Consider the following 12608-nt stretch of genomic DNA (forward strand, 5'->3'; position numbering starts at 1 on the left):
ACATACTGCTGCTACCTTGCCTTTGTAGTGGGTAGGGATAGTTTAGCTATATCACAACGAACACAGAACAGATAGGTTTTACTAAGAATAAAACAGGCATGTATACCAACTCTTGAGAGGAACCCAAGCCCAAGGAAAAAACCAGTACAATAAATATAACAACAGCCTTTTTCTTCCTGCCATATTCACTTTTTTTTTCCTTGAAATATTTTACATGCTGTTGATTTCAAAATCCTCTGCTGTTAAGATCTAGGAGCAACATACACACACATCATAAAATATGTTTAGATTTTAAAGGGCCTGAAATTATTTCTATTACATTGTTACTAACAATGTAGGATTTCCATATTTGCATGCCTTTGCTATTGACTGTGTCTGATTTGTCAATAAACCACCATTAATCTCATCTATATATTTTCATTGTTTGGGTAAACATTTGCATTAAATTTACAGCATTAATGAGATGTGACATCTAAAATGCTCCATGAAACATAAATGATGTAAGAAACTAGAAAAAAAGAAGTGTCCTTATCACGTCTGAAATCAGCAAACTAATTTAAACCTATTAAACCAGGAATAATGATGTATTCCACTGAGAATTTGGTTTTATAATTCATCTTCTGGAACTAAAATGCAGAATGTAGGCTTAAACATCTGAAAAATAGCTTGAGAATAATAATTTGGACAGCTTAATTTTGCTTTTTTTTGTTATGTTGATGTTTTTTAAAGGGTTTGGCAATGCTTTTATTAAATTTAGTCTTCAGATGACAAATACTGAAATCCTTAGGATCCCATTCTAATCCAAGATAACAGTGGCAGCATATAGAAAGGTAATAATGCAAAAGCTTGTCTGTATCATTACAGCTATGTGAAACTTGCCCACCTGTTGCTGGTGTAGAAACGATGGGTCTCTCAGGCTCAGTCCCACATATCGACTGGCTTGGCATGTGCCTGAAGCTGTGTAGGCTGATTAAGGAAGAACAAAACAAACTGATAAAAAAATGACTTATCATAACTATTACCCTGTGCAGGTACAGTACAATTATGAGAGATCCAGAATTATGATTTATAATATATAGGATATACCTGTGTTTTTCTTTTATATAATGCAAAAGTAAATCTGGAGCAGATTCAGCCATTAGGAGAGCACGTGCAGTTCCTATAAACCTAAGTGGAAGCTGCATGTATAAATCAAAAATTAGAATGATGACTTCTGTTAAATAATCGTTCCTCTGATTACTAAATTTTACTTTTTCTAAAAGTAATTAGATTAAGAACTGTCTTTGAAAGCATTGTGGGCCTGATTCTCATTTCCATTACAGCAGTATAAGTCTCGTATCCAATGAAATCAGTGATATTATGCTGATGTGAGAGAAGAAGAATGACCTATGTACACTAATTCACACTGTTGTGAATGGCCATGACAAAATCATTAGGGAAAAATGAAAATCGGAATCAAAAGCTCAGCTTACTAATGTGGCATGAAATTAATCTTTACAGTTCTTTAGAAGGGTGCAATTTGATTACTATTTACATGAGAAGGGAGTTATTTTTTTTGTGAAACATAACATTATATATTCAGTTGCTTTATATATCAGGAAATAAAATTCGCTTAGGAGCAATGTAATAAAATCACTCCCTTCTCTGGTACAGAAGCTCAGGATATGGAACCTTTCACCTTTCACCATTCATTTCTGACCTAGATCAGTAATCACTGAAAGTCATTACCTTCTCATAGCTTTTGGTGGTATTTATGAAATTAGGTAGGTGGTCTTAGTCCACTTCCAAGTGTGGAGATGTCCACACTGTAAAAGGCATCATCACAGCCTGGCACCTTTGTTGGCAGACAAAGCAGAACTACTAAAACTGAATGAATATAAACACAGAAGCCAATGAGAAACTAGATGGGAGTATGTACAAAATTGGCTCATCAGTATTAAAAGCATATAGCAAATGTAAGTATATGAAATTATTCACATTTTGAGGTCTTTTAAATCTGACTTTTCACGGTAATTGGGTTTTACTGAAAAACTGCCATAAAATGGATCAGATATTAGAAGGAAATCATGCTTTAGGATTGCCAAATATTATCAAAGCCTGCTGTTCTTTCTCATTCAAAACAATTCTGACTTTGTACTTCAGAATGGAAAGCAGTATTAATAATTTGCCACTGTATTCTCATTAGACTGAATAGTTGTCACAACTTGTTGGCCAAACATAATCAGTTATTAGAAATAAATTTAAAATTATGCCTTAAAAAGCTATTCAAGCCTAATTCTCCCATTAGATTCACATATGAGCAGTCTATGAGGCACGTAGGGTCAGAGCTTTTCATATGTACATATATTTATATATAATATTATATATCAACAGGATATGGTCCCTGATTTTTTGTTATTTTCTTCATCAAAGGGATATATTCCTTTATTTTTTATTATTTTCTTTTTCCAGTTACCAATCCATTTTCAAAAGCCTCTATCATGTAGGTGCACAACTGCACAACTTTGAAAAGCACAAGTCTCTAGAACATATAGCATTTGTATCCTATTGCACTTACACAATAGGCATGTTCAAATAAGTTTTGCATGTAGATTTTTTAATTTATGCGCTATAGTGACAGACAGCAAATCTTTAAGGGAGAGGTTGCTTACGCACTGTTTTATATGCATGAAAGGGAGAGGTTGCTTACACACTGTTTTATATGCATGAAGAGGTCTTATTTCAAATAGCTACACTGAGATTTTCAAAGAATCATACAGCAATTAGGTGCCCAAGTTCCAATGAAATTCAATAGAAACCGGGCACCAAACATCATTAAGTGGTTTTGAAAACTTAGTCCAAATTTTTCCTTTAAGTAGTAGGACGATTAATGAACAAATAAGGTCTGTTTTCTTATAACAGGCCATACTGTAGGCAGGTAACCTGAAAGCATCCCAACACAGCCTATTCTAGGTAAAAAGATTAGAGCAATAACTTCTAGTTTGTTGCTAAAAATACCTCTACTTGAAAGGTGCAAGAATTGCAGTGTAAACCAGCACAGAGGATACAGATCCACTGTAGCACTTAATCTCTTTAGCAGATCTGCTATTCTAAAAGAACGGCTAAAATATTTCCATAAACCTATCAATATAATTACTTGTTAATTTACAAGTAAACAATGGTGTTTGCTTAAACTGAATTCCAAAAGTTGCTATTATTTATTTATAATAAATACTTGTACAGTTTTCATCTTTTATGCTACCTGCTCAAATGTATTTGAATGTCTGCTTCATGTTCTAAAGCAAAGATTTGAGATCGTGTAAATACCTAAGCAGCATACAGATTATGGTCTTGATTAATGAAAGTCCAAAGGTTAGGGACTGGACCCACAGTTCAAACACTGAATGTGACTAAAGCCAGCCATTTTAATGTAACTGACCCTAAAGAAATTAATATTTTTGATGCATGGTAAGATTTTTGTTGTTGTTATTCAATTTGACTTAAATATAGTTTGAGCTCTAAATCCCCTTAGGAAAAAAAAAATGAATACTTTGCTATAGATTTTCTTCCAAATTCTATGATCAGAAGTATCTCCTAAAAGTCTTTGCCATTCAAATAAACACTATAGTGATATTGGACTTCTCCAGTCCAAAAAATTAATGGCAACAGAAATGCAAAAAGTGATAAAATACAATTTTCTGCATCACTGGGCATGAAATGATTAATCAGAAAAGAAAAATCTACACCGTGCATAGTAACACCAATGTTCTTCTTTCCAAGTTGCAATTCCATTGAAGATAATACAATAATAACATGGTCCTGAGCACAGAGTAACAAAGAGCTTGAAATTTTAAAGGGGCTTAAGAAATAAAAAAAAGGCAGTTCATCTGCTACTCCTTGTTGTATCAATGATAAGGAATTAAAATTTTATTTTGCCACATCATTTATTTTTGCTTAAAATAACACAACCTATATCATCATACAATTGTCATAACTTGGATTCAGTATGCATTGTAAAAAGCCTTGATTTTTGTAGAAAAGCTCATTGAGGGACAAATTATGCAATCTCTTTTTGGAAATCCCAGTGCTGGTCACTGTATAAAACCTTGCTGGCTGAGTGTGCTTCTCAGCATCATAACAATGTCCACCTTAGATGAACAATCATGTTTTCTTTTTTCTTGTGTAGTAGTCAAGTGACAGGCTTTTCCCTTTCATTTTGGCTGTCGTGTTGCAAACATCAATTCATGTAACATGATACATTGGCTGAAATTTGAGGAGGAAAAGCTTTGCAGTCAGATCACATTTGCTCTCCATGTAAGATGATGAGCATCTACTTGGTCAAATAGTAGGAAAAGGAACCTTTCTCTGGTCTCATTTTAAAATCATATTAAATATTTCATGGACATTTTTTGTTTCCTAGGGAAATACTCACTGCTTGCTGCAGGTGAAGATGCCTCACCTTCAGTGGATGTAGTGATGGGTTTAGCATCTGTCATGGTCAGGGTCACCGGTCGCACAGCACTATGATGGGAAGAGGGTGCCAAAACTGGAGTAAAATGGCCAGGCACTTTCCCTACTACTTGACCACTGCTGTTAGGCTACAAAACAAAACCAAAAAAATGCTTTGTGAAATATACATTTTGTGTTTAAGGATCCTACCCACCTATCTTAGGGTTTTCCAGAATGCTGGAATATGTAATTCTAGAAAAATATATGAAACTATACACGATATTTTCAGCAGGCATCAGATCCTTTCATTACCAGATAGGCACTACATGTTCAATTCACAGTATGTTTTAGTAAGTTTTATCCCTTTCTGAATGCAGCATCCATCAAATCGTTTCATAATAAAGTTGCTGTTCACCCAGTGGGATTCAGCTGACCAAGCACAAGGGAACACTGCAAAACCTGTATGTTCACATACTGTTCTGGCTGGGAGCATAAGCAAGATCTGGGCACATCTCTTTAAAGAGATTACATGATCTGGAAAGCTAACTTATAATTCACATGTATGGGGGCAGGAGGAGGGGTTGGGGGATCAGCATAGGATACACTATAAGGCATATATCAGAACATCTAACTAAAGGCCACCCACCAGAATGCCTCTTTCACGGAGGACTTTAATAATGGGAACTCTGTCCCTGTCAATAATATAATGAGCCTAATAATTTCTTTTCATGGATAGATGCCCAGGGTGTACAAGAGGCAGCCTGCATATTCTATCTTCTGCAGATATACATAATTGAACTTGGCAATGTTCACAGATAAATGTATATATTTATCCAGTGTTTAAACGTGACTTCAGCCTTACATCAACAGTACATAACTTGCAGTAAATATTAACATCTAGTAAATAAAGACTTATTTCAAAAGTGGCTGATAAAAATTTTGAAGCTGATTATGTTTTCTGTGAATCAGAACTATTTTAAAATACACAGAATGACAGAATCACAGAATGGTTGAGGTTGGAAGGGACCTCCGGAGGTCATCTTGTCCTACCTACCCCCCTGCTCAAGCAGGGCCACCTACAGCTGGTTGCTTTTGAATATCTCCAAGGAGGGAGACTCCACAGCCTCCCTGGGCAACCTGTTCCAGTGCTCAGTCACCCTCACAGTAAAAAAGTGTTTCCTGATGTTCAGACAGAACCTCCTGTGTTTCAGTTTGTGCCCATTGCCTCTGGTCACTGGGCACCACTGAAAGGAGCCTGTCTCTGTCTTCTTTGCACCCTCCCTTCAGGTATTGCTATACATTGATAAGATCCCCCCTGAGCCTTCTCTTCTCTAGGCTAAACAGTCCCAGCTCTCTTAGCCTTTCCTCATAGGAGGGATGCTCCTGTCCCTTCATCATCTTAGTAGCCCTTCATTGAACTCTCTCCAGTATGTCCATGTCTCTCCTGTACTGGGGAGCCCAGAACTGGACACAGGACTCCCGGTGTGGCCTCACCAGTGCTGAGTAGAGGGGAAGGATCACCTCCCTCGACCTGCTGGCAACACTCCTCCTAAGGCAGCACAGGATACCGTGAGCCTTCTCTGCTGCAAGGGCACATTGCTGGTTCATGTTCAGATTGTTGTCCACCAGGACCCCCAGGTCTTTTACTACAAAGCTGCTTTCCAGCTGGTTGGCCCCCAGCATATATTGGTGCATGGGGTTGTTCCTCCCCAGGTGCAGGACTTTGCACTTCCCCTTACTGAACTTCATGAGGTTCCTGCCTGCCCATTTCTCCACACCTATACAATGCAAAGACTACTGGGAAACATTATCAGATGGATACTATCAAACTAGAGAGTATTCACAGAAGACAAACAGATTGATGAGGACCTGATTCAACTGATTTATAAGGAAAGGTTAAGAGAGGTAAGCATGGCTCTAGGATAACAAAATAATAATTGTGGACTGAGATTATTACTACAAGTATGTGCATGGTATAAACACAGAAGAGAGGAAGAAATTATTTGGAAAGTACAGGAAGTATAAATGAGGGGTAATTGAATGAAATATAGAAAGAGGAAATTTAAAAGGAATATCAGGAAAAATTTCCTGTCAGTGTAATCTATTAGACTTTGGAAATGCCCGAAGGGAGAGAGTGGGAGCCTTGTTCTTTAGGACATTTAAAACTAAAATAGGAAAAATCCCTAGAAAATATGTCGTGGACATTTTTTGCAAATAGAGACCAATCCTGCATTTACAGGAAAGTTAAGCAATTAGCATTAATTTAATCTCTTAAGTCCTATAACAGTAAAAAAGTACATTAATCAGTGCTATCGAAAGGTATTTAAAGGAGAATGCAATCATCAGGCACAGTCAACATGGGTTCACAAAGGGAAAGTCCTGCCTAACTACTTTGATATCCTTCTACAATAAGGTCACCCACCTAGTGGATGAAAGGAAGGTGGTGGATGTTGTTTTTCTGGATTTTAGTAAGGCTTTTGATACTGTCCCTCACAGCATCCTTCTGGACAAGTTGTCCAACTGTGAGATGAGTGGGTTTACGGTGCACTGGGTGAAGAACTGGCTGAACGGCAGGGCTGGTGGGAATGATCATTGTAGGTCCCTTCCAACTGAACTATTCTATTCCATTCCATTCCATTCCATTCTATTCTATTCTATTTATATATATTTATAAATATATATGGAATATATAATTATATATGGAATTTCTTAAAATCAAGATTTACTGTAATTTTTTTCAGTGCAGGGACTTCACCAAGAGATATACAATCTGTAATGAATCAATCTCCTCTCAGACAGGAGTTCACAGAATTTCCCCAATACCAGCATATCAACACCTAAAGCCTCCACTTCCATTTAAACACAGGTGTTTCTCCGTGAGGTATATCACTGGAAGCAAAAATTACTATCATCTGTCTGATGCCATATTAAAACACTACTATCTACAGATGAAACATAAAAACCTAACAGAACTTTAATATGAGATGGACATATAACAATTCACGTATACTACTAAATGCAATGCATTTTTCAGTTAACATTTGTATTGAGTCTGGCTGAGATGGAGTTAATTTTCCCCATAGCAGCCCTCATAGTGCTGTGCTTTGTATTGGTAGCTAGAAAGGTGTTGATAACACACCAGTGTTTTGGCTACTGCTTTTGCTTTATTAAACTGCCTTTATCTTGACCCACGAGTTTTTTTCCATCTTATTTTCTCCCCCCCTGTCCTGCTGAGGAGGGGAGTGATAGAGTGGCTTGGTGGGCACATGGCGTCCAACCAAGGTCAACCCACCACAACATTCATACAATATCTTTTCTTTAAAAAATTACTGTATTCTTGGAATTTTAAGTGAAAAGGATCTTAGAAGAAACTTTGAGGAAAAAAAAAATAATCAGCCAACACCAGACAGTACCATAATTTTGTGTATTTCCTAGGTATAGCTACTTAGGACACTGCATCAGGTATTTCTGAAAGATGTTTTTGGACTTTCATATAAATCATGCAATTGCAGAACAATGTATCTGCATCCCCAAAAAAACATTTCAGTGGTTTCCATGCTTCCAAGAACATTGCCCTACTACAACCAGGCAATCAACCAATGCATGTCATCTTGCCACACTGAATTCACTGTATTCAGAACTACTTCGGAGCATCATCTATTCTTTTTCTATAGTTATAATCCATTGTAATGGTCAAGTTCAGATACTATAGTGATGGGCACCATTGCAAAACTCTATGATAGCACAGTTTTCAAGACCTTTGCTTGAATTCCATTTATTGATAAAATTGTAGAAGTTCCAGTTTTGCATAATATTTTTCTCCCCTGTTCACTGTACAAAAAAATCCATTTTTTAAAAAAAAGTTGTGTACTGGCCACATCTATCCCAGAGTTCACAATTCATAAATTCTGTCACTGAGTCCATGCTATTCCGGTTTGTAATATGCAAAGTACAGTAGGTGATGATTGGTCTAGTAAAATCTACAGGTAAAGCAAACAGGTGGGAGAAGTATCCCCCAACATTTTTCTACCTCCCCTTTTTTGTAATACAATATAACCCCAGCTTTGTACAACACTCATGTTTTTTCATGTAGGACACCCTAATGTTATGCCACCTGTTCCCATTCAATGGTCACGTGAGCCCATGCATGTAGAAATGGACTTAGGAAAGCCAAAGCTCAGCAGGAGTTTTAACTAGCGAGGGAGGTGACAGGCAACAAGAAAGGTTTCTCTAAGTACATCAGTAGGAAAAGGTGTGCTGGTTTTGGCTGGGGTAGAGTTAATTTTCTTCACAGTAGCTAGTATGGGGCTATGTTTTGGATTTGTGCTGAAAACAATGTTGATAATACAGAGATGTTTTAGTTACTGCTGAGCAGTGCTTACACAGAGTCAAGGCCTTTTCTGCTTCTTACACCATCCCACCAGCGAGTAGGCTGGGGGTACACAAGAAGTTGGGGAGGCAACACAGCTGGGACAGCTGACCCCAACTGACCAAAGGGATATTCCATACCATATGACGTCATGCTCAGCATATAAGGCTGGGGGAAGAAGAAGGCAGGGGGGACGTTCGGAGTGATGGCATTTGTCTTCCCAAGTAACCATTACGTGTGATGGAGCCCTGCTTTCCTGGAGATGGCTGAACACCTGCCTGCCAATGGGAAGTAGTGAATGAATTCCTTGTTTTGCTTTGCTTGCACGCGCGGCTTTTGCTTTCCCTGTTAAACTGTCTTTATCTCAACCCACGAGTTTTCTCACTCTTACCCTTCTGATTCTCTCCCCCATCCCACTGTGGGGGCAGTGAGTGAGCGGCTGTGTGGTGCTTAGTTGCCGGCTGGGGTTAAACCATGACAAAAGGAAGGGTAAGGAGAGTTTGGGCCCATTATTCAGTGGGCCAGGGGACCTAGTGACAAGTAATAGAGAAAAGGCTGAGGTACTCACTGCCTTTTTTGCCTCAGTTTTCACTGGTAAGGCTTGTCCTGAGGCCTTCCAGGTCCTTGAGCCTCCTAGCAGCATCTGTGGGAGTGAAGCAGTACCCACAGTGAAGGAAGAAAGAGTTGGGGAGCACTTAACCCACTTGGATACACAAGTCCAAGTGACCAGATGGGATGCATCTGAGGTTGCTGAGGGAGCTGGCTGATGTCATTTCGATGGCCAATCTCTATCATCTTAGAACCATCATGGCAACCGGGAGAGGTTCCTGAGGACTGGAAAAAGACAAACATCACACCCATCTTAAAGAAGGGCAAGGCGGAGGACCCAGGGAACTACATGCTGATCAGCCTCACCTCGATCCCTGGGAAGGTGATGAAGCAAATCCTCTTAGAAGCCATCTCTAAACACATGAAAGATGAGAGGTGATTGGGAGCAGCCAGCATGGGTTTACTAAGGGCAAATCATGCTTGACCAACCTCTTTGCTTTCTATGATGAGGTGACTGGCACTGTGGACAAGGGGAGGGCAGTGGATGTTGTACACCTTGACTTTAGTAAGGCTTTTGACACAGTCTCCCATAGTCTCCTTATCACAAAATTGGTAAGATATGGGCTGGATAACTGGATGATAAGGTGGATGGAGAATTGGCTGGAGTGACAGGCTCAAAGAGTTGTGATCAGTGCTGCAAAGTCCAGCTGTTGGCCAGTAACTAATGGCATCTGTCAGGGATCAGTACTGGGGCCAATACTATGTAATGTCTTCATCAATGACCTGGATGACAGGACAGAGTGCCCACTATTTCCCCTGGGGAAACCTATGGAAGCTCTGTGTCTTTAATTGTAGTTAAACCATTCTATTGACTAGCATGACTCACTATAATTAGTGCAGCAATAATGTAATTATTATTATGCTCAGAATTGTTGTGAAGAGTACGAGGCATCTCAGTTGCTTGTCATAACAATCTAAATTAGTGTATTACTGAAAGATGTTGGGGGGAAACAGTTCATTTTAGGTAAATGCTGTCAGGGTATCCTTTCTTTCTATTTCTAAAGCTGAAATTAAAACTATTGTCATAGTTCCCCTTTTGCAATCCAAATGAATATGTTTTGAGGTGGGAAAATATAATCAAATTTGATGTGGTATTCCTACAGACGCAGTTCTGCATTTTATAATAATTAATTTTGTTTGAATAAAAATTCATGTTTTATTTAGAAAAGAAACAATGGCATGCTTTGAGCCAATCCAGTTTATCACAACAATTTCCTTCTTTCACTGAAACTTCACAGAAAAAAAATTTTTGCTATTTTACAGTTTTGTATTGACATTCTGTAATTGTTCTGTTTGGAGAGATTTTGACTAGGCATGTAGGTTCTCTAATGTAGCACATAGAGCAGAATTTTAAAGAATTAAATTTAAAAGTGATACCATTAATAATAGTGATTAATGATAATAAATTGCAGAGAATTTCTGGTACATAAGCCTGAAATCCCACACTTGGTGTTGTATAACCCCATTTCCTTTTCTCGGAAATTAAATCAAACATCAAGTGAAATGAAAAATATTACCCTGATCTAAAAGTTATGAAAGGTGACAAAAGTAGTAAATCAAAGCCAATTTGGCCTCTTATTCTCTAGGGTGCTACAACACAAGAATAGGAAATGTTTTTAGTTTGCTGCTACTCTGAAATCATTAGCTTTTTAAAGTTAACAGATTAATCTTTTATTTGCAGATAATGGACTTGGCTCTTGGGAAAGAGTTGAAAAAGCTTATCTTGCTCAGTAAATGGACTTCACAATATTAAAATGACAACAGCACATTTGTCAACTGGCAGAAACTCAGATACTTCATTTAGATGTTGTGTTTTTACATTGGTGATCCAAAGCAAAATACTGAAGAATCTAGAGAGTTTACCTCCTAAATCTGCCCTTTTAACATATAAGAAATCAAAAGGCAAGAAATAAGCACTGAAAAATTAAAGAAATGCATAATACTAAGGGCCTGATTTTAATTTGCATATTTTTCCCTTAATAGTGTCTAATTAAGGCATCAGTTTAAAATAAAGTTCCAGCACAACTCTAAGATTTTCCACACTGGATTAACATTAAGGCGTTTTAATGGATAGCTTAATTAGACTTTGTTATTTGTGAAATTTTGCACAAATTAAAATCAGTTCCTGCATGCAGTGTGCCCAGTTGAGACTTAGCAAAAAAGCTATAAGAGACTGAAAGGCTTTTAATCCATGGACAGACAGTAATTTGTAGTCTAAAGCTGAGATACTCCAATTTCACTGGTTGGTTTAATTTGCATCAATATTGTAAACCTATAAAAATCACATTACTAGTACTTCTCGCTCCGAAGTAAGCTGAGACTTTACAGACCAACACATTTTTAAAATATGTGCAGTTATGCAGCTGGATCAGAATGTTAGCCAGTGCGGGCCAATAAACACAATGACTTTTTGAACAGCCCAGAAGGGCCTTATCTGTTATTCAGCATTGAAACATTGATTCAGTCTGAAGTTCTATTGTTGTAATGCCTGAAATGCTCACTGAAGGGCCTGTCAGTTGTGCTAAATATGTTTATTATGAAAATATCTTTATGTTTATCAAAGCTGATAATATGATCTTTTCAAAAAAGACTAATTCTTGGGAGCAGGGAAACCTGAGAAAGTTACACTGTCATTTCAGTGCATATTCCCAAATATCCCCCTAAAACATACTACAGTACAAGTTACAGGACTGCGTTTCAAACAAGGCAGCAAACCTGGAAAAGAGACCGAGCAGCAGAGATTACATTACACTGATCCTGGAAATATTTCAAGTATTGACAAGACCAAGGCTCAACTTCAGTTTGTCTTATAACGCAGATCATGTTACTGCTATGTGCTGATTCTAAAAGCAGTCTTGCACATAGTCCTTTACAGATTACTTTTCTAATGAAAACCACAATGATTTCCCACATCAGAAACAAGTTTGATGCAGTATAGCAGCCAGGAACACAACTGTTATTGCATTTTCTTTACAAAATAAAGAAAGAATCAAATCTGCAGGCTTGTGTCATATTCATTACTGAAATGTTTTTGTATCTGTGCAAAGAATTGTCAAGTATATGTGAAACATCACAGATATTATCTTGCCAGATTTTATCTTAATTGCTGGTCTATAAATATACCTGCATGTCCTTTAGTGTGTTTGTATGAGTACTTATTTTAGAACATTTCTTGCTCCTCCCTGCAGCAGGAACTTCATCT

At 37.7% G+C, this 12608-nt stretch overlaps 1 protein-coding gene across 1 annotated transcript in view; it reads right to left on the minus strand.

Moving 5' to 3' along the window:
* The window catches only part of LOC142075028 (nuclear factor 1 B-type-like), a 349790-nt gene that overhangs the window by 32483 nt on the left and 304699 nt on the right, over positions 1-12608 (minus strand). The window contains exons 9-11 of the mRNA XM_075136017.1: positions 4439-4577; positions 884-966; positions 215-249 (exon numbers count right to left, since the gene is read on the minus strand). Of these exons, the coding sequence (XP_074992118.1) occupies positions 215-249; positions 884-966; positions 4439-4577 (257 nt within the window). The remainder of the gene's footprint in view (positions 1-214; positions 250-883; positions 967-4438; positions 4578-12608) is intronic.

The sequence above is a fragment of the Calonectris borealis genome, chromosome W, assembly GCF_964195595.1.
Source record: "Calonectris borealis chromosome W, bCalBor7.hap1.2, whole genome shotgun sequence".
Classification (NCBI taxonomy): domain Eukaryota; kingdom Metazoa; phylum Chordata; class Aves; order Procellariiformes; family Procellariidae; genus Calonectris; species Calonectris borealis.